Here is a 23,247-nt window from a genome sequence, read left to right as displayed (position 1 = left end):
CACACTGACTTTCCCTCAAATGTTTCTTCCCATTGTAGAATGCCTATTCCATGTCACCACCCAGCTCTGCGTAAGTCCTGCCACACCATTCACTTTGTAGCTGCTCCCGGGCTGCGCACACTAGAAATCTCTCCTGCGCAGCCCTTACACTTGTGCACATGCATGTACACACGTGTCTGCATGTAACCAGCCTGGTGCCCTTTGCTCTGGCTGCAACGCCGTGGCCTACTCGCGCCAGGGGAACACCGGTAAAATATACAAGCAGTCCCTTTCATCATGAGTTCACTGTGGGTGAGTCCCAACTTATGAGGCTTTCCCACAGTAAAAGCTCAACAAATAGGTGTTCAAAAATCGAAAAATCCGGGCGGCTCAGATGGTCAGAACCACCTTCTAACAACCGCGTTCCCAAGGAAGGAAGGGTTGTCAGCCCAGCACATAGCACTTTGTGTAGGTTCTACTCAACACCTTAGAAATGTTATCTCAAACCTCTCTTTTTAAAAGAAAGACTTATCTGCCATCATGATTTGTATGACATAAATGGTGTGACAGTTTCTTACAGGGTTAGCATGCTCCTTTCCAAGGTGCTCTGTGTCAGATACTCATTGAGTGACTTGCACTATGATTTTACCATGCAATTTGGAGTTTGCTACCCATAATGTATTATGATCTGCACCCTTATTAAGTGAAATAGGTGTTTTATTAGATATATTTTAACAGATTTATATTCGTTCTAGTTCCGGTACTTTTAATGTAACTTTTTTATTCAGTGTTATACTAGGAAATGGATGATTTTAAAGAATTGTATTATGAATTGATATGATACTTTTATGGTTTATTTGTCATGAACCAAATAAAGTTTGGAAGATGATGATGATGAAGAGGGTGTCATTTTAAATTGAGAAATCTTACTGGTTTTGTCAATGGTTCATCATCATATATAAAGCAAGCCTACTGATTTTGTCAGAGGGGTCACCACATTGAAATATATGGCAATCATCACACAGTAGCATTCACCGTTAAAACCAGTGGATTCAGTAATCGTCTAAATACATTCATTATCAATCTGCATTGCATTATTCACCAACAAAAGGTTCAATAAAGCATTTGCATTCAAAACAACATTAAACAGGTGTCTTATTTTACCACTTCAGGGTACATAATGCAGCCATAATAACAACCATTACAGGTCTCTGCACTCCTGTGTTACTGAGCACTAAACTGAGGAAATATGAATTTTGTGATCAGTTATGTCCCCTATCGTAGACCCCAACGGCTCCATGTGCATGCTATAAGTACATGTATGTTCCCTCCAGTTCCAGTTTTGAAGACGCAAATATATGTGCATCCACCGTCAACATGTCCTCTTTCAGATCCGCCATGAATGGGTCAGATATTCCATTCCTAAGTATGAAAGGCCACCGACTTTATGTGGTTCACTTTCCACATTTTACAGATTCAGGCGAGTAGGCCCTGAATTCTGTCATCAAGCCTTTTCCTGCCTTCTGCCTCTGAAAGCTCCAGTCTGAGCCTGCATCTGTATCCATGAACTTTGTCCTACTCCCTGCGCGGCTAACGGTGCCTGATCCAGCCTGTTGCCTGCCAAAAACTGCATTTCACCTTCAAGATTATCTGCTCCGCTCCTCATCCGATGCATTCCTGTCTAGTAGTTTAGGTAAACATTCCTCCAGCTACTGTGCAAAGGGCCAGGCCTCGCTGTCCTCATGCAAGTAATTCATAGCCCCTGTTACCATGGAATATTCCTACCCCCTCGCATCTCATGTAGACACTTAGACGCTTGTACACGCACTAACAGTCAGTATAGAATAGATTCTATCCTAGAGACCTTTCCTTTTGGATAACACAGTTCTTTAAACATAGGATATTAGATATGATTTGGGATTAGGTTGACATGACCCCCCAGACTTCTGTCTCCACATGTAGAGCTAAATGTCAAGTCCCCTTCACCCTCTAGTTGCACGTCAATCACACGTCATGCGGCTGCGCGCGCATCTCTGCCAAATATTTCTGCTGACATTGCAGGATTCTCTTATGGATCCACCCACTTGTGACATCATGTATAATGACGTTATCTAAGTTACGCCTATATGTCCGCCTCTATTAGTTACGTATGCACATTTTATCTGTATTATCAGCTGTTACGCCTCCTGCATCTGTTTCACTGTAATGCATTTCCTATAAAACTGATTATCTGTCAATAATGTATGCCCTTCCTTCCTGAACTTTCGTGGTGATGGAATAGAAGCCTGCAATTCGAATTGTATTCCTTTGTATAGAAATAAAGCCTTTTAGAACCTCTAATACCACGGATTCTGCCTCTTATATTGACTGAGTTATTCTTACTAGACTTTACCGCATAAAAAAATAGTACCGGTAATGAAATATTTACCACATAAATTGGCGCCCGAATAGGGACACTTTCTCATCTCACACGCCGGAGGTGCGTTGCAGGCCCGGTCTCCTGCCACAGCTGAACGGACAAAAACGCGTACCTGCAGGATTTCCTGTATCTCCCTCCGGCCAAGCGGGGGCGACTGAGGCTGCGATCAACACCCAGACGAGGCGGTGAGAAGTGCGAAGTATCCCGACCAGAGCCTAGCTGAGAGAGCAAGATCCGAGGTATACAGAGGCCCACCAGGTTCCGAAGTTCCGAGTCCAGTCGAGTCGAGTCCAGTCCGGTCCAGTTTCAGTTCCGTTCCGAGGCCTTCCGTTCCGAGCTACCCGGTGAGTACCATTACCGGGGAGGCATTTAACGTGCACATAGTCTGTGCCGGTCAAGACGGGTTTGGGTACACAAATCCGGTCTGCACTGTTTCAGCAGTGTATCTGTACTGTTTAGCAGTATATATAGTATGTCTTGCATATAAATAAGTATTATCTAGTGTCAGTATTATGTCAGTAACTAGTTTTCTATTAGTTATCATCGTTCGTAAAACTGTTAGGTGTTAAATGTTTTGATACGTTCTATATATTGTGGTGTGAATGACTGTTCATTATTGTGTTTATTGTATAAAGTGTGTTCTAGTAATAAGGTCTAAAAATGCCGCTCTTTTCGAAATTAAGACAGATCAAAACTAGAAAAGGGGTACTCGAAGAAGCTGTTCCCATCCCACCAAGGGACACTCCAGGGTACTTTATGTATCATAAGCATGGCCTAGATGCCATATTATTTCTTGATTTATGGGTGGACTACACCAAGGATTTGCCAGAAAATCAGAGATGACCCGCAGCGGGGACCTGGGATGCAGATAGCATCATGAGAGTAGAAGAAGAATTATGGAAAAAGAAAGCCAGACAATTACAGAAAGATGCCATTGAATTATGGCGTAAAGAATCATATAGACGTACAGAAAAAGCGCTCAGACAGGAAGAGAAAGGTAGAGAGAATTCAAATAGAACCCGAGAAAATCTATTAATTGAGGAAGGTACCCGAGTAAAATCAGAACAAGTAGATAGACAAAGAAACACTCTTATGAATGGTATGTATCCTCTTTTGGCCGAAGGGTTACCTAAGGCTACCCCGGAAATACCAAAAGACTTAACTCCTCCATTGCTCCCGATAAAAGCACATCCCAAAACACATCCCAAAACAGCAAAGGACGTTTTCCTTTCCTCCTATTTAGATGACGTAGCTCCCGAGTATGCTAATACCATACCACACACACCACTTGCCGATGGTGTTCAACACCAAGAGCATCCGTCTGTATCCCCGCAACAACAGACTCCTACGCCCATTCCCACAGGTCCGTCCGTTTCTACAGTTTTTCCCGCATCAACAATCTCTATCCTACGTCCAACGAATCCTTTCGTGCCTAGCACCTCAGATGGTGCTACAGGAGGTACGACAGACATGTTTGCCACCCCGCCGCGAAATAAACAGACCCTTAGAGATTTAGCACTCCAACGTACACCCCAACTAGCGACATCCGACATGTTTAAAGAACAGCTTGTGGATTGTAGATACGATCCAGTGCCAGGTAGACAGGACAAATTGCTCATATCATCACTACGTATACGACGAGCTACATTGTATTTAATGACGATACCAGGAATGGTTGAACACCTAGACAATATATATCGCTTTGTCCAAACAGGGCGAGGTCCAGAAAGTATTAACGAAGCTATGGAATACCAGAAAGTGGATGTACAAAGACAACTACTACGTTTCTTCATAAATTGCGTGATTAGGAACCAAGACAGGCCTGGGGCAGATCATGATACCATGCAAAAACTTGCCAAATGGGGTCAGAACATATCAGAAGAGAAACATGATAGGCAGGCGTGTATAATCGCCATGTATCGAAAGATCCGCAAGGAAGTAGAACGAATACATAAAGAAAGACGAGAAGCAGACAGAGTAGAATCAGAAGAAGAGGAGGAGCAAGACTCAGAACAATTAGAAACGATAGCTTATGTAGGTAGAGGAAGACCCCATAATAATACCAGAGGTTTTAATGACCCGATACGTCCGATACGTCCAGAATATAATCGACATTTTCAAACCCCTATGTTGAATACAAGGTCCCCCGAACACCTATTCCAAGCCGCTGATAAATTACTCCGAGATCGAAGGGGGTACCACATGCTCGATTCCATGGACGAACAAGAATTAGCCAGGTCAGCAGTACAATGGGCTGATAGTCCCAGCGAATACAATGATGATGCACTAGCACACACGTTTCTGAATCTTGACCCATACGAACAGCGTTTAGCTAGTATATACATGATTCAACACCTCCTTATATTATATAAAAACCAACACTCCGATCCAGGACCCTTACCTGACATATTGACAGAACTACTCACGAACAAATGGAGAGGGTCAGGTACTGATTTAATTAATGAAATTCTAGAATTCCGAAACCAGTATATAGCTTTTGTATGCCCAGAACACGTTCCAGTTCCCATTATGGGAAGAAAAATGTATCACATAGATAGACAGAATCCGTTACGTGAAGTACACCCAATCAGAGGTGAAGGTAATAACTTTACACGCGTGTTTGTGTACACGCCTATAACTAAAATCGAATTATTAGAAATGAAGAAAGTAGTACCCAGCCATGACAAGGATCCAGCAGGTTTCCACCGTGAGATAAAAGACATGTTACTCATGGGAGAGTATACCTACCCCGACATTATGAAAATATTAAAAGTCCTATCGCCCGCCGGTGTTTACGAGAAACTCAAAGAAAAGGAATGGGAGGTGGGAGACCAAAAGATAGATTGGACAGCATTAGAAAACGAAGAAAGGGCCCGAGCTGCAGGAGCAGGGCTTGGGGAAAAGACTACAGCATTACCAGGATTACTAGTACAGGTACTGCCACGTTTATTAACTACGAAAAAGGAAGACTGGGGTGCAATCTCAGCCTGTAAACAAAAGCAAGATGAAGACACTAGTGATTTCTATTCCCGATTTGAAAAATGTTTTGGTATAAATAGTGGCATAAAAGCAAGTAGCGAGTCATATCCACATCTGTTTGTGACAAAATTAGTTGAAAATTCCCTACCACAAGTCAAGAATAGAGTATTGAAATTCGAAAGTACCTGGCAAGGTAATACCCCGTCACAGATGTTACAGATGTTACAATATCACCACAATAGAATTAGAGAAGAACAAGAACACGAACAAAGACGTATGAAGGATACAAAAATGAAAATGCTTGTTGCTCAGTCAGTTCCAGCTGATGGTCATCTAAAGGGTGATTCCGCAGGTCCTACGAAAGGGACATGCAACTATTGTAAACAACAAGGTCATTATATACACGATTGTCCAGTCCTGAAACATAATATTGCCACAGGTAGAACCCAGGAGAGACCACGTCCACCTAGACAGGATCAGAATCAACAACAAATCCCTCAGCATGCACAACATAGGTTAGCTCCGCAACAACTAGCTCCGCAACAGGCAGCTCCACAACAGACCGTAGCACCACCACAAGCGCAGCCTATTGCTGCAACACAAGCAACAACACAACAGATGTATCAGTATGCACAAGCAGATTATCCCGATTATCAGCGATATACATGAAATAGCCTAGAGAGGGAAGTTGGCTTACCCCTTATTGAGGTTCCTGTAGACCAAGAGGGACCTTATGTACATAGTGAACTATTAGGGGAAGACAGAAAGTTTTTACTTGATTCAGGGGCAAGCAGAACAACTATAAGACGCAGTGAAGTTCCAGGGGCACCCCTCTCAGGCTCACAGAATATTTCCCTTGGATTCTCAGGAAAACCTATCATTAATGAAGTAACACAACCTCTTCCACTGACGGTTGGTCCATTGACACGTACTACAGATTTATTGCTTACTAAATCATGTCCAGAAAACTTGTTAGGTATAAAAACATTGAAAGCTCTAGGAGCTATAATATGTTGTTCTCCGGAAGGAGTACGATTATTTTTGCGTGACTTTAAAGGTCACTACGTGTCTAGAGACATGGATTACCGGCTGCAGAATTTACCTACACATTTATGGGCACAAGGCCCCACTGATGTTGGTTGCATGAACATTACACCATATCGTGTCACACTAAAAACAGGAGTAGTACTACCACGAATGCGACAATACAAGTTACCACCAGATGCTGTTGTGGCTTTGCTGCAAATCATTGACGAGCTCATTGCACAAGGAGTGGTTGTCGAAACCGACTCCAATGTATGTAATTCCCCGATAATTCCGATTCTTAAAAGAACGGATCCAAAAGCACCACCAGTATATCGATTAGTTATTGATCTGCGCGAATTAAATAAATGTATTGTACCACAATACCCTGTGGTCCCAGATATCTCTTCATTACTAACAGCTATTGACTCGGAAGCAACGTTCTTCACTGTAATTGATCTCAAGAATGCTTTCTTTAGCGTCCCAATAGATCCGGAAAGTCAATATCTGTTCGGATTCAGTTTAAATGGACGAAGTTTTAAATTCACACGCGCACCTCAAGGATTTACAGAAAGCCCCAGCATCTATAGCCAAGCACTGAAACGAGAACTTGACAGTATCCACATGCCAGTTAACACTGCCTTGCTTCAATATGTCGATGATCTGCTGATCACCGCCCGAAGCGAACCTGAATGTGAAACAGCGTCACTGACGGTTTTGAAATTTCTGGCCGACAAGGGGCACAAGGTGTCCCCTTCTAAACTGCAATTCTGTGTCCAGCGAGTTGTTTACCTTGGGCACTCGCTGTCCAAGGAGGGAAGGCAGCTTACACCCGACCGCATCCAGTTAATTGCTAACATGTCACCACCCAAGACACAAAAGGAGGTGCGGGCTTTTATAGGTCTCACTTCATACTGTAGGCAGTGGATCCCTCAATATGCATTTCTAGCAAAGCCACTCATCCAGTTGACAACACAGGAGGCAGCCACATCGACTGTCCTCCCTTGGACTCAAGAACATACACACGCCTTTGAAAGCTTAAAGAAAGCTTTATGCCAAGCACCTGTTTTAGCAACACCATGTTACAGTAAACAGTTTACACTCTTTGTTACAGAACGCGAAGGTACTGCCTTGTCAGTACTCACTCAGGAACAAGCAGGATCACACAAACCATGTGCTTATTTCTCTAGTACATTAGATCCAGTAGCTCAGGCTCTTCCTGCGTGCCTGAAATCGGTGGCAGCAACAGCTTTAGCAATCAGACAAAGCGATGCCATAGTGTTCGGACACCAATTGACAGTACAAGTACCACACGCAGTAGAGGTTCTCTTGAACCGCACACAAACACAACACTTGACTATAGCGAGACTCACTGGTTACGAATTGACATTGTTTCAGCCACACATAGAAATCAGACGTTGTAATACGTTAAATCCTGCCACACTGTTACCAGTGGGCGGAACAGATCCATTGGCACATGATTGTGTCGAAGTCATTACTATCACGACGAAACCCAGACAAGACTTGACAGACATCCCTTTGTCAGATCCAGACTTAACATTGTATGTAGATGGGTCATGTATGAGAACAAGTACAGGAGAGTTAGTGGCCGCTTACGCAGTCACAACAGACACTGAAGTCATTGAAACAAATTGTATTAACACTCTGTCAGCTCAAGCAGCAGAGCTCATCGCTCTGACACAAGCCTGTATTCAAGCCAAAAATAAGAAAGTCAACATATACACAGATTCACGTTATGCATTCGGAGTCGTCCATGACTTCGGCGTACTGTGGCGAGAGAGAGGTTATTTAACTTCTCACGGTGCCCACATCCAACACGGACCCCTCATTCAAGCCCTATTAGACGCGATTCATCTACCTACTGCAATATCGATTATGAAATGCAAAGCCCACACAAAAGTTACCGATATCATTTCTCAGGGTAATGACCTAGCTGACAGAACAGCTAAACAGACTGCTCAGAATCAGACTCACACAACTGACATGACAAAGACAATAGTTCCGACACCAACACATTGCATGACAGTTAAGGATCCCACCCTTGATGTAATTGACATACAGACACATGCTACACCAGAAGAAATAAAGAAATGGACTGAATTAGGAGGGATCCAAACGGATCAAGGATGGATGACGAAGGAAAAATCTATATGGTTTCTTCCCGACTCCATGGTTCAAGTCATCATTAACACAATACATAGTCCAGCGCACCTAGGAGAAAAAGCTATGCTAGACAGCATTCAACACATTTGGTTCAACAAACACTTGCGAGCAGCAGCTAAACAAAAAGTTCGTACCTGTATGATATGTTGTCAGTTCAATCCAGGTAAAAGCATCCCCGTAGAGCAGGGTGGATTTCAACCTCCCGATCATGCTTTTGAAGCCCTCCAGATGGATTATATCCAGATGGAACGATGTCGAGGATTCAAATATGTTCTCGTAGTTGTCTGTGCTCTTTCCCGTTGGACAGAAGCCTACCCGGTTTCAGATTACACTGCCCCGACTACTGCCAAACAGTTAGTTCGAGAATTCTTCCCACGGTACGGTTTACCACGTGTTGTCTACTCAGATAACGGCCAGCCATTCTCATCCGAACTAATGAAACACGTTTCCCTTTTGTTAGGCTACCAATGGAAATTTCACTGTGTCCGACATCCCGAGGCAGCAGGTCTCGTGGAACGCCATAATCAAACTCTGAAAATTAGATTGTCCAAAATATGTAGAGAAAAAGGTGTCGATTGGATAGTAGCCTTACCAGTTGCGCTCTTTTACATGAGAATGGTAGCACATTCTCGAACAGGGCTATCCCCGTACGAGGTGATCTTCGGTAGACCACCAAATATGTGGGGGACGCCTATACCTCGCAAAATCACTGATGTTGACTGTAATATGCTGACAGATTACCTGGCTTCCTTGATGTCTGCACTACAATCTTGTCGTTCACAGGTAGCTGCAGCTTTTCCTGATAACACTGAGGTGAAGCCCCATGACGTGGTTCCAGGCGACCTGGTTCTGGTCCGGAATTTCGACCGGAAGACCCAACTGGAGCCTAGGTGGAAATCGCCAAAATTGGTTCTACTAACCACAAGGACAGCCGTGAAGATCGAGGGACGTAAAGGGTGGTTGCACTCGAGTCATATCAAGAAATTTTATGGACTACCCTCTAGTGTGAACGCTCAGCCCTGCATTCCCTCACAGACAGACTCAAAACTCCCCTTGGTTGAACCAACAAACACTGAACTTTATAAACTAAAATTAAGGTCTAGCAAGTCAGACAATTTGATTGTTTAAGTCCTCTCCAAGGTGAATCGGTTGAATTTGTCTCTGACATGTATCCTCTAGACCAGAATAGAGAAAGAAATCAACAGATGCAGCTTAAAAAGCATGCGTATTGTAAATCACTTCGTAGTCACTGCACAGTAACATTATTAATTTTGTTTTTTCTAAGTCTTCTGATCATCATTTCCAGCATACTATTGCACATGTATTACCCTATTCTTAAGCGTGCTTACAATGTAACTGCAGAACATTCTTTTAGCGAATTACCTCCGCATGAGTTGTCCTATAGATTTGCGCTGCGCAACAACACATTCATTAGTATGTTACATCATTCCCATCAGACCAGCAATGCCACAAATTGTTGGATATGTGGCCGACTCCCTCCCTATCAGAACTATAAGGGAGTTTTGCCCCTCTTTCCCTATCCGTTCACACACAATGGCTCCTGTGGAGCATGGTTTAGTTTGATTAATTCCCTAGATTCAAATTCCGCAGTTTATCAAGACAACTGGGTATGGGGAAACCTGAACCTAGTTTTGCTTAAAGTCTGCTACCCTAACAAGGAGGGACTTCCCAAAAGAACAGGAACTGATCTAGAAAATGAAGTATATGGATTAGGTAATTTTACACTTAACCTCATGATCCTGAACGTTGAATCTGAAGCCACATCAATCTTGCCCGCCATGTCAGTATTCCCAGTGAAAGGGGAATTATGTGTAAGAAAGAATGGTTCCATACACATGGGCCATAGTAAATGCACCACTGTAATAAAATTCAGTGATCAAGGCAAGTCTACATTTAGAGCTTCCCGTCATTCCTACTTCATATGTGGCCAGACCGCATATATACGTCTACCTCTAGATTGGGATGGTACCTGTTACATAGCATTCCTTCTGCCACCTGTTTTCCTAGCTCCTCCTGATTATCATAGAAATACCCATTTAGTACACAATAGACAGCAGAGAGATCTCCCAATTGTCGATTACACTGAAACAGCATGGGAGCAATACACAGATTTCAATAAAGGTTTCTTTCCCTATATAGGTACAGTCACTAATAGTAAGCTGATACGTAGATTAACCAGAACCCTTGAAGCAGTAGTGAACGAGACTACTTCCGCCTTAGGCAATTTAACAGAAGAGCAGTCTGCTATGCGGATTGTTGTGCTTCAAAATCGTCTTGTCCTTGACGTCATCCTGGCCGATAGGGGCGGAGCTTGTAGGGTCATCGGATCAAGTTGCTGCGTTTTCATACCAGAAAATTCGCCGTCAGTATATAAAGCCATAACTCGTCTTCATAAGATTATGAGCCAGATACACCAGAGTCCAGGCACCTGGACTTGGTCCGGTTGGTTTTGGAGCGTGTTGTCAGCCTGGGGATGGAGAATCCTATCCTTCCTAGGTATTGGCTTTCTCATACTATTCAGTTGCTGCTTATGTCTACAATGTGGGCCAGCGATTTGTGGTCTGTGTGCCACATCGTGTATCCCACATCCAAGTTTTCGTTCAAGATCCCGGAAGAAGAAAGAAGAACAAATGATGCTATATGAACAGATCGATGGATTGATGAAGATCGATATCTCCTGAGGGTCCGTAGGGGACAAGGAGGGAATGAGGAAATATGAATTTTGTGATCAGTTATGTCCCCTATCGTAGACCCCAACGGCTCCATGTGCATGCTATAAGTACATGTATGTTCCCTCCAGTTCCAGTTTTGAAGACGCAAATATATGTGCGTCCACCGTCAACATGTCCTCTTTCAGATCCGCCATGAATGGGTCAGATATTCCATTCCTAAGTATGAAAGGCCACCGACTTTATGTGGTTCACTTTCCACATTTTACAGATTCAGGCGAGTAGGCCCTGAATTCTGTCATCAAGCCTTTTCCTGCCTTCTGCCTCTGAAAGCTCCAGTCTGAGCCTGCATCTGTATCCATGAACTTTGTCCTACTCCCTGCGCGGCTAACGGTGCCTGATCCAGCCTGTTGCCTGCCAAAAACTGCATTTCACCTTCAAGATTATCTGCTCCGCTCCTCATCCGATGCATTCCTGTCTAGTAGTGTAGGTAAACATTCCTCCAGCTACTGTGCAAAGGGCCAGGCCTCGCTGTCCTCATGCAAGTAATTCATAGCCCCTGTTACCATGGAATATTCCTACCCCCTCGCATCTCATGTAGACACTTAGACGCTTGTACACGCACTAACAGTCAGTATAGAATAGATTCTATCCTAGAGACCTTTCCTTTTGGATAACACAGTTCTTTAAACATAGGATATTAGATATGATTTGGGATTAGGTTGACATGACCCCCCAGACTTCTGTCTCCACATGTAGAGCTAAATGTCAAGTCCCCTTCACCCTCTAGTTGCACGTCAATCACACGTCATGCGGCTGCGCGCGCATCTCTGCCAAATATTTCTGCTGACATTGCAGGATTCTCTTATGGATCCACCCACTTGTGACATCATGTATAATGACGTTATCTAAGTTACGCCTATATGTCCGCCTCTATTAGTTACGTATGCACATTTTATCTGTATTATCAGCTGTTACGCCTCCTGCATCTGTTTCACTGTAATGCATTTCCTATAAAACTGATTATCTGTCAATAATGTATGCCCTTCCTTCCTGAACTTTCGTGGTGATGGAATAGAAGCCTGCAATTCGAATTGTATTCCTTTGTATAGGAATAAAGCCTTTTAGAACCTCTAATACCACGGATTCTGCCTCTTATATTGACTGAGTTATTCTTACTAGACTTTACCGCATAAAAAAATAGTACCGGTAATGAAATATTTACCACAAAACTCCAGGAATGCTTGAAACGTTTTGAACCTTGTCTAGGGGTCCTAGATTCCCTGCCCTGTGAAGCCGAGGGCAAGATTTAAATCATTTGGAGTGGGGAAAAGAATGCTTCTACTCCAGCAGCCCCCCACAACTTTTGTGCACAACGTTGGTGGTGCCTCTGCCCATTTTGAGTCATCACAAGAGCAAGGTAATATGCTAATAACCCCCTTTTGAACCATTATGGGGCGGTCCTGCCATAGAGCTATGAAGTTTGTATGAGCAGCTTTTCGTGGGTAAGCCATGTCCTTTTGTTTTTATTTTTCTTTCTTTTAAACAGATGCCCTGGGCTTCCACAGCTGTGCACCTCATTGGCCGCTGTTGAGGAAGACCGAAGTCCTCCACAACCCCAGCTGCTCCCCGGACACCTTCTGTTCCAGGCGCAGGAGAGGGTAGCAGTTTCTTCTTCTCCTCCAGGGTGGGAGCAGCCTTTGTTTCCTGTTCCCGCCTGTGGCAGGTGCAGTCTTGGGTCCTTGCTCTCTCTGGGTCCTGGGATGGGGTCCCGAAATCTTGGATGCTTGCGCCGGCCCTTGGGGAAAGTGGTGACCCCCAACAGTGAACTTGTTCTTGGAGTGGGGGGCCACACGCATACCCCTCTCCCCCAAGAGTTAAACTAGGGTGGGGGGTAAATTCTTAAGATGCAGTGTAAGAACACACGCTTGTGTTCTTTCCAGGGAATTAAAGGTCAAATCCTTTAAGTAGCCATGTTTTGAGCCCCTGTAACCGATGTTGATGATCTTTAGATTGCTTTGCTCTGGGTAGCGAACTGTAGCGAGCATTTTTACCTGCCCTCCTGATCGCTAAAGTGTAAGGTTTGCAGGGAGCTGGTTTTACTGGCTCCCTGCTCCAGTCTTCTCCTTTCATGTCTCCGGGTGTTCCTCTCCAACTTGTGGGGGCTTCTTGTGTAGCCCCTCCACTACCAGCCAGCAGAGAACTCTCCTGCCCTCACTCCCAAGCCTCATGGCTGTCTTGCAGGGCACTTGGGGTAGCAGTGGAGGTCAGATATTCCCTCATCTGGTCATAAAAGTTTGTAAGGAGGCCAGCACCTCTGACCATGGAGAGACCCATTTAGTCCTGGTTTTGTAAGGGGACCAGTGCCACTGGCCCTGTAGAGACCCATTTAGTCCTGGGGGTCAGCTGCAGACAAAGTCCTTAGTTCTCCTAACAGCTGTTCATGATTCTGCTGTCACCCCCTTCCAGGTCCAGCGCCTCGTTCACAGTCTCTGCCTTGTGCAGAGGTTTATAAGTGTGAGTGGAAAATTCCAGATGCCAGGCTCCACTGGCCAATCCAAAGATCCCACATCTTACCTGTCCTGAACCTTCTGCACAGCATTCTGGAACAATCCAAAATGGCAGAACCCTTCTTCCCATGGTCAGAGCTGCTTTACCCATCCAAAGCTATTTCTATGGTAATGAACAAACCCTCCCTTGTGGTCACTCCAAACATGTCCCGGGCTAGCTCCCCCTCACACTGGTTTTGGAGCCATGTTGGCTAGAGCGACAAAGGAAGGAGGGAGGCCAGGTGTCAAGTTCATATGCATGTGGCATGGAAGGCCCCTTTGAAGACAACTAATCCTTGGGCAACGGTATGCTGATATATTTGGATAACTCATCCAGGGAAGAGCAGTTGGAAAAGGGATGTAAGCAACATAATGTCTAAAATGGGTGATGCATTTATCAAAACCGAAGAATAAAATGGATTACAGCTGTGATCATATTCAACAGAATTTCCATTTGATACTGAGAAGGGTCACGCAAGAAGAGAAATCAACCCTGATACCAACTCATGTAAGTTTTGAAGTTTGAAGTACATTTATGAGATTTGTAAATGAGCAGCCTCTTCTCTGTTAATGCACTCATCAGTGCACCTGAGTTGGTACAGTGCTGAGATTAACAATGCCCCAACTCTTTCCTTACATTATCATTCATACATTATTCTTGCTTACTATTACTATCCAGTTACTTGTATGTTAACCCTAAGCCGTTTCTAATGAGTCCAGATTGTTTCATCTGTCCTTGTTAGTTCCTGATAAAAGTGTCCAATAGCTCATTATTAATTATGTTGCTAGCATAAGCACAATGTGAAAGCTATCCTCACAGGTGGCCCCAAACCATCATAGCTTTGATATTCATCAGGACGCTCAGACGAGCCCTACAGCCCCGTCTCCTAGTGATGGGACTGTTTTCCAGGTGGCTAGCTCTTCGTTCCCTCGTCAAACCGAAATAGAACCATAGGTCCACATGGATGATCTGATTTGATGTCTATCCAAAATTTAGCATGGTTACTTTGGCATGTACAAGGTCTCTCAACAGTCAAAATTCTTTTCTGCAAGAGAGCAGCCTAAAACAAATGGGTACATTAATCTGCCTACTACTTAATTACTGGAATATTTTTACCTTTAGGACAACTTGCTGCTAAAAGACAGACGGTGTCGTTCACCATTAAAGATGAGGGGGAATCCTATTCCATGGTTCAAAACGACCCTGAGCGGAAGAGAAATATCAACAACACTGCAGGTGGGTACACTCTATCTTACTAGGACATCCCATGTGCGTAACAAAAAGAGTGTTTATTGTAGGACTTCAGGTCGAACCTCTGTTATTATCTTTTTTTCCTTGGAATCAGAGGCCCTGATAGAAGTGGGCCTTTAAATTTCTGGTCCCTGTGCAAACTCCTGTTTTGCACAGGAATCAGAATTGAGTTGTACAATAATCACCGCATGCCCTGCAGTTTTACCCAGGTAAATGTCATGTCAGATCTGCTGAAATTTACTGCATAACAAAACAGTACATACTGTGTCACATGGACATCTTAAGGATTTTGGGGGCCCTGGGCCAAATGTATTTTGGGGGGCCCTGTTAGGAATAGCTTTGAATTTATGATCCAATTTCAGCTCTTTCATGCACTCTTTGGCCAGGTCACTGACACTGCACAGGCACACTGGTCCAAATTCTAAATGTATTTCCATCTAATATTCAGGGATAATGACGTGTCAGCAGCGCACTAATATTATTACAAGAGCAAAAGCTTCCGGATTATTTGGAAGTGACCAGCCAAAGCAGAACAGTATAAAAAATTCGAGAAATAATCACATGCCAAAACATCAGAAGGCTGGGCAGGAATAGGATTACTGGGGTAGGGGTGAACAGAGAAAAAGAGAATTTTGGGATTTGATTTCAAAGTTTAGAAGCAAGGTGTCCTCTTCAGTTGGGAGGTGGGGGGGTGGTTGTTGGAGGCAAAAGTGAAGGATTGATTGTTTTCGATTAGGGTCATTTGGTTTTTGTTATGTTATGTGAACAGAAACGGCTAGGGAGAGTCCTTCAGCTTAGTGCGCCAGGTTGTAGGCATGCAGGGCTCTGTAAATGATGAAGGGGCTTTAAGTTGGAGGAAGGCTATGAAAGATAGCCAGTCAAGATTGGAGAAGAACCAGGTGAATTGATCAAATTATTCACTCGCTGGTAATAAGAATAGCCTCTTCGCTCAAGGCAGCCTTGAGTGGGAGGAGAATGGTATTAGGAAGACCACCTACGAGGGCGTTTCCTCTATCGACATGAGAGTAATCGAGGGCTTGTACACTAGTGTTGAACGCTGCAGGGGGAATGAAGGATTTAATCTTGCAATGAATGCTGATTTGCAACCAAGCTGTTTTGTAGATATTATCCCGGGCCAAGTGAAGAGGGGCAGTGTGAAAGCCAAGGAATGTTGCATTTGAGGAAAGAAAGGGAATGAAGCCATCAAGATGCAGTGAAGTTAACCACAATTCAATCTATTCTCAGTTCCACAGTTAGTTAGGATACATTCACTTTGCCCACAAGCCACAACTGGAAAGAACGTGGCAGATGTTGACAGCGGCTTCATTTATTAGGATGTTTTGGGGTTCAAGCGCATAACTCTGCAACTATTATGCTGATTCTACGGCATTAAATGAATAACATTCACATGAAATGTCAAATCATAGGAAGTATCCTTTCAGAATTGGTCAATAGGTCAAAATCCTGACCATACAAATTCTAAAAATAGCGTGTTATGCACTTTCAAAGAAAATAGCCAACCCATTGTTTTATCAAGGAAAAATAGTTCTTAAGGCCCAATAATAGAAATTAGTTTAAAACTATTTTTAAGTTAAATTGGAGGAAGCAAAATGATAAGACCTGTAGACTAATACAAAGCAGCATGGGTTACCACAGTAAAATGATGTGTTCGGCCAGAAGTTACTCTGCGTTCCCCGTACAAACGTTCATAGTTTTATCCAGGCAGTGTGGGGCCTTTTTATTCATGTGTACTGCCATTCTAGCAGCTGCTCATTGTACTATCTTAATGGCGACCCAGTTTTTTTTTTTTTTTGCGGACATCTCCTTAAGGGCTGCATTATAGTCTGCCATAGTGACTCAAATTGTTTGTGCAGTGATGGTCGGAAGGTTTTCATTGCACTGACTGCGATGCCAAAGGACTGCACTACTTATGCATGTTTGACATGGTTATACCGTCAAGCTGACTGAACCTTTCATTTGTAGATGGGGGGGGGGGGGGGTGTCACAGCACTAGCCTACCGTGTTTACTTTCATTTAGAGTGCATACTTATTGCTGTGAGTGGTGAGGTGTGGTTAAGTAGGTGTAGTTGCTTGATCTTGCATATTATAATTTTTCCTCTGCTCTTTATGCATGGGGGATCCCATTAAAGCTGTAGTTGGGTGTTTAGTGCTTTTTTTTTTGTCTGCTTCGATGATTTCATTTAGATTGCATACATATAACTGTGAGTGGTGAGGTGTGGTTAAGTAGATGTAGTTGCTTGATCTTGCATATTATAATTTTTCATTTGCTCTTTATGCATGGGGGATCACATTAAAGCTGTGGTTGGGTGTTTAGTGCTCTTTTATGTGTCTGCTTCGATGATTGGGTAGAAATGAGTCAGACTATTATGTGGAACAGTACATCAACTACAGGAATTCACATTACAGGGACTGTAATTATGTATTAAACAAGCGTATGAAGAACACTCACTGATCCAAGCAAGGGCTCATGACACAACGAAGGATGTAACTGGGATGTCGTCTTTGCATGTGTGCTCTGTGTATCATGCTGGGGATAGTCATATAAATGTTATTGCTGCAAGACCGTCCTGGGAGAATGCTTGGGTCGAGAGTGTCCTGTGTGTCCACTTTCTTCAGTAGAATAGCAAGTGTTTCAGCAGCAAGGTGAACGCTGAAATGCTCTTTCTTCAGTGCTCTTCGCTTCATCATAGTCTCATCTTTGCAGTGCAATCTTTGTAAGGATAGAGAAGTGAATAAATGAAGCAGGAGAAAGACTATATAGTTTGTGATAAACACCTAGCCCACATTTAAATACAGTATGTTTATAGGCTCATTACGAGTCAGTGGGAATCCCGGCACAGGCAGAATCAAAAGTTTGCCCCCAAATTTGGATTCCAAGATGATACGTTACACCTTTTTGTGGTTCACCATCTGCTATTAGTATAGCCTTGCAATACCAATCAGTTGCATCTTCACATGCCCTAGTTTAAATGATTTGTGGTTGTTTTTGAAGACATTACCGCACTTGCAAGTGTTTCCATGCTTAGTTTTTACCAGATAAAAATCAGAATTGTGCAGGGTTAAAAAAACACATAACAATTCAAGGTTTTGCATCTCTGGACAAGAAAAAACAAGCTGTTTTATCTTGTAATCTTTTCCTTCCAAGATTTGTGAATGATTTGTTAATACCACACATTGTAAATTCTGCATCTCACGGCATCTGTATTTATCAGTTTAATTGAATTACCACACCAAAAAGACTGTGGTCTTTCAAGTGTTTAAAATGTGGCCATGAATTAGTGTAGGAATTAATTTTTGTTTGCGTCTTCTGCTTAGGTGTCCACGTGTCCGTAATCCCCGCTGAACAACAGCAGTGTAAGAGCTGGGACAGAAGGTATCCAAACAATGAACTTGGCAACAATGTCAGCCCCAGGTTAAATGCTGGAATCCATTCTGTGGAAAAGGAATACGCATACCCGGAACATGGCAGCAGGTTCAGCCACAGACCAGACGTTGGCCTGCTTGGGAGGGCCCACACAGGATCAAGGCCATATATCCTAACTGAAACTGCCAAGAGCTTTAGTGAGCCCACAGGCATGGGCTTGCGTCATACAATGCACACTGGATTGAAACTGTGCAAATGTGGTCTATGTGGACAGTTTTTTAGTCCATCCGACAACAAGAATTCACAACAGTCTATTAACGGAGAGTTAGTAAACACATGCCATGGATGTAAGAAGACGCTCACGCAGCCAAAAACCCATATTAAACCCAACGGTCGCAAGCTCCATGTGTGCACTGACTGTGGGAAGAGTTTTAGGCAGTCACAGACCCTGATCAACCACAAACGTGTGCATACCGGAGAGAAACCCTTTAACTGCAGCGAATGTGGAAAGAGTTTCAGACAGCTACAAACCCTGACAACACATCAGCGAATACACACTGGAGAGAAGCCTTTCACATGCAGTCAATGTGGCAAATGTTTCAGTGATATTGCAAATCTTATTCGGCACCAGCGAATACACACTGGCGAGAGACCTTTCCAGTGTGCTGAATGTGGCAAAAGATTCAATCGACGAGGGCATCTTATTAGACACAAGAGAACACATATTGGAAAGAGGAGAAGAGTGAATACTCCACTCTCATCTATGAGCTGAAGACTTTCCCTAGGTGTAACTGATTGTAAAAGAGCTTTGCCAAGTCTAAGCAAACGAAAATAGTGGAGCACCATATCGAGTATGGCAAAATGCTAACCGCAAGAGAGGCTGTTGGGATAGTATAAGGTGGTTTTAATGGTACCAAGCCTTCTCGATGTGATTGGCACACGGCAGTGCCAGCGAAGATGCCCAGAATTACAAACTTTCAAGTACTGAAAAAAGCAGTGAACAACCGAAGGCTGAAAGGAATGGGGCTCTGTGACTTGAAGTCAAGCCAATGACAGTAACCTGCAGCAGTCAGAGAGAAACGTCCAAAATCACTCACATCTAAAGTCTGGTGAACTGGGGACAAATAAAAATGAAAAAAAGCTTGAACTAATGTTATTTAGATGAACATTAACCAAAAATGTCCTGACAGTAAAACAAAACATGCAAGCCCATATTTAACCTGAATTTAAAACTCTCTTTCAACACCATAGAGAGACCCAAAGGGAAAAGGAATATTTTTTCAGTCTCAAATGTGTATTTATTTCCACCTCGAAATAGTTTCTGGTGTAAAGAACAATTAACAGATTATCAAAAGAAAAACCTGCATATCCAGTTTGAGAAAATTAAGAGCTTTAAACCAAAATGGCTACGGGTTTTCAGCACCCTTTCAAAAAAAAAGTTCAAGCTGCAGACCTTGTAAATATGATTGTTTTATGCATTTAAAATATTTCCAAACATCAAAAATATAACTGTGATATATGCAGTGCTTAATATGAGCCGGTGGTTTCCAATGCTTGGCACTGGCCCTTAACTGTCAACACCGGCTCTTATGATACTCTGCAACATTGTGGCACTGCTTTTCTAATTTATAGATGAACATAACAACAGTTGTTTGTTAATTAATATTCCTTAAAATGACTAATACCTGCCTCCCAAGCAATTAGTATAGCTTTGGGGCCTGGAATAGTCTGCATTGTCACACTTGTAGAAATTAAAAGCGGATTACTCCACTTACTGGATACTACGCTGTGCACTGAGGGGACGCCACCCCTCGGGTGGCGCTTATTACATACACCTGTAGCAGTGTCATAGTTAGTAGTGTTAGTGTTGGTGCTGTCACTGGCAGCGCTGCAGGAGCAATGGGCGGGGCAAGCTGCAGTGGCACCCTGACAAGGGCACCAGCACTTATATTTTCCCAAATTAGGCACTGAATGTATGTGGTGGGCTGCACCACACTTTGGTCCCACTGCAGCAATCAAAGAAGGAGGAACAACTCAAGAAACAGTAAAGTGAACAGATCATGGCAAATTGATGGAATTGTGCTCTTTAAACAGACACACAAAATATCTCAGATATAAATCCTGATACACAGAAAGGAGGTTTATACTTATATGGGATACAAGGTCACAGTGCTCCTTCAGCCAGTAGCCTCAGACGTAGGATTTCTTTAGCCAGTAACCTATGGCATAGGAGATCAAAGGGGATATTTAAAGCTTGGCAGATGCGAGATATCAAACAAAATGACTGGTTGTTGTGACTGCATTATTTAGAGTGTACACCTGGGGATAAACTGAAATCCACCTACTTATGGCAAAACTCAAAATAGCCCTCTCCCTTTCTGCATGTTTGATCCTTAGAAGCAGGATTCAGTCCCCATGAAAGGTAGTTCAAAAAGAGAGTTCATCATTGTTAGTAAGGTGATGTAAGAGAAAGTTAAGAAAAACTGCGTTAGCAGAGCCTTTTCGGTACCTTGTTTCCTTTTGTGTGGCCTACCATTGCTGCTGTTCGTCTGCACACTGGCACTCCCGTGTGGAACTACAATGTTTGCTGTTGCAGATGGGGTCTGTTTTGTTGTGCCTCGCGAAAGGCGCTTGCGTTGAGACCTGGAATTCTGAACCCAGACGTTGACCAAGATGCTGGCCTTTTGTTAGAACTTTGTCAACAGACCTTAAATATTTTCTGTTTCTCTAGACCTGCATACCATTGTATTGCCATGAACTTGTCCAGCGGCAGTAGTAGAGCGGGACAGCTATGTTGTTCGGTGCCTTTGCTCTGTGATGAAAACCAGATTCACTGATGACTGAAGCTGCAGTCCACACTAGCATCCACCACCTGTTCCAAATTCTGAAGTTGACAGCCTACCTGCATATATGGATATGACAATTGTGACATTGTTGTTAGGTTTGCTTAAACTTCCATACTGTCATTTTGACAGATGACAATCTCCGGGGTACTTCAATTTATTTGTTCAGCACTGCGTCCTAAAACCTTCTTTCAAAAGCCAAGGAGAGGAGTGTATTTCATTTTATTTATAATGTGCAACATATGCAAGCACCCAAAACAGCTTCCAGACACCTAGCAAGAAACCGCAATCCATTTTTGCTATTGAATTAAACACATACAAAGAAATAATGCAACATAAAAATGCAACCAGCCTCTACAGCATACAATTTACTAATTTGTAACAATTCTATTTGCTAATTTTCTCTTAACCTATAGACACTTAATAATGCACTTCATAGCTTTTGTATAACTATTTTATTGTCCCAATGAAGTTTGTTCAGTTTTTCCAGCTTTCTTTCCATATCCTTTCTGTATCTTTCTTTTTTTTCTTTTTTGAATTCTGCAATTTCTGCTATACGGTTTCACTAGCTTTTTAAGAACATATTTGTTAAAGAGCTGTAGAATCATCATCCATTAAACATATTTAGAAAAATATATATATATTGGTACAAATTCCACAGCACAGGAACAGACCGTGCTTGGGGCCTTTAAGACCCTGCTTGCTCTCTTACTGTATCTCATCTACCTTTGCAAAAACAACAGTTGATGGACAGAATGCAGAACAATGTCATACATTCACCCCAATACAGAGATCTGGGCCTAAATCCATAATTTTTTTTGCTCGCCATGCCGTTCCAGTTTGAACCCAGCCATATGCAAATCAGTCTTGACCCTGTGCCTCTTGGGTACAGTCCAGCTCGAACTGCCAAGCCAGGTCCTCCCTGGATTGGAGGCAAGCATCCTAGGACCGGTTTCGGGGTTTCATCCCTCTTCAGCCAGGATAGCTTGATTCCAGTGGCATGGAGAGCACGGGACCCACGTCTGGGCATACCCTTCCCACTCAGGGTGACAAATGCAAAAACAACAGTTGATGCACAGAATGCAGAACAATGTCATACATTCACCCCAGTACAGAGATCTGGGCCTAAATCCATCAATTTCTTTCTCACCATGCCGTTCCAGTTTGAACCCAGCCATATGCAAATCAGTCTTGAGCCTGTGCCTCATGAGTACAGTCCAGCCCGAATTGCCAAGCCAGGTCCTCCCTGGACTGGAGACAAGCATCCTAGGACCGGTTTCGGGGTTTCACCCCTCTTCAGCCAGGATAGCTTGATTCCAGTGGCATGGAGAGCACGGGACCCACGTCTGGGCATACCTTTCCCACCCGGGGTGACAAATGCAAAAATAACAGTTGATGGACAGAATGCAGAACAAAGTCATACATTCACGCCAGTACAGCGATCTGGGCCTAAATCCATCATTTTATTGCTCACCCTGCGTTCCAGTTTAACCCAGCCATATGCAAATCAGTCTTGACCCTGTGCCTCATGGGTACAGTACAGCCCGAATTGCCAAGCCAGGTCCTCCCTGGACTGGAGACAAGCATCCTAGGACCGGTTTCGGGGTTTCACCTCTCTTCAGCCAGGATAGCTTGATTCCAGTGGCATGGAGAGCATGGGACCCACGTCTGGGCATACCCTTCCCACTCGGGTGACAAATGCAAAAACAACAGTTGATGGACAGAATGCAGAACAATGTCATACATTCACCCCAGTACAGAGATCTGGGCCTAAATCCATCATTTATTTGCTCACATGCCGTTCCAGTTTGAACCCAGCCATATGCAAATCAGTCTTGACCCTGTGCCTCGTGGGTACAGTCCAGCCCGAATTGCCAAGCCAGGTCCATAACTGGGGGTGAATGTTTTGCCAATGTGCAACATTCCGTCCATCACCTTGTGTGT

At 43.5% G+C, this 23,247-nt stretch overlaps 1 protein-coding gene across 1 annotated transcript in view; it reads left to right on the top strand.

Annotated features, from left to right (window-relative positions):
- The window catches only part of LOC146861860 (zinc finger protein 10-like), a 173,277-nt gene extending 151,125 nt beyond the window's left edge, over window positions 1–22,152 (top strand). Inside the window, exons 7-8 of the mRNA XM_085641025.1 lie at window positions 14,947–15,060; window positions 18,412–22,152. Coding sequence (XP_085497151.1) covers window positions 14,947–15,060; window positions 18,412–19,232 — 935 coding nt within the window. The 3' untranslated portion in view covers window positions 19,233–22,152. The remainder of the gene's footprint in view (window positions 1–14,946; window positions 15,061–18,411) is intronic.
- Window positions 22,153–23,247: the final 1,095 nt, after the last annotated feature.

This window comes from Triturus cristatus, chromosome 2_2 (assembly GCF_964204655.1).
Source record: "Triturus cristatus chromosome 2_2, aTriCri1.1, whole genome shotgun sequence".
NCBI classification, from domain to species: Eukaryota; Metazoa; Chordata; class Amphibia; order Caudata; family Salamandridae; genus Triturus; species Triturus cristatus.
The sequence above is the reverse complement of the archived record's forward strand: the minus strand, read 5'-3'. Positions and strand labels throughout refer to the sequence as shown.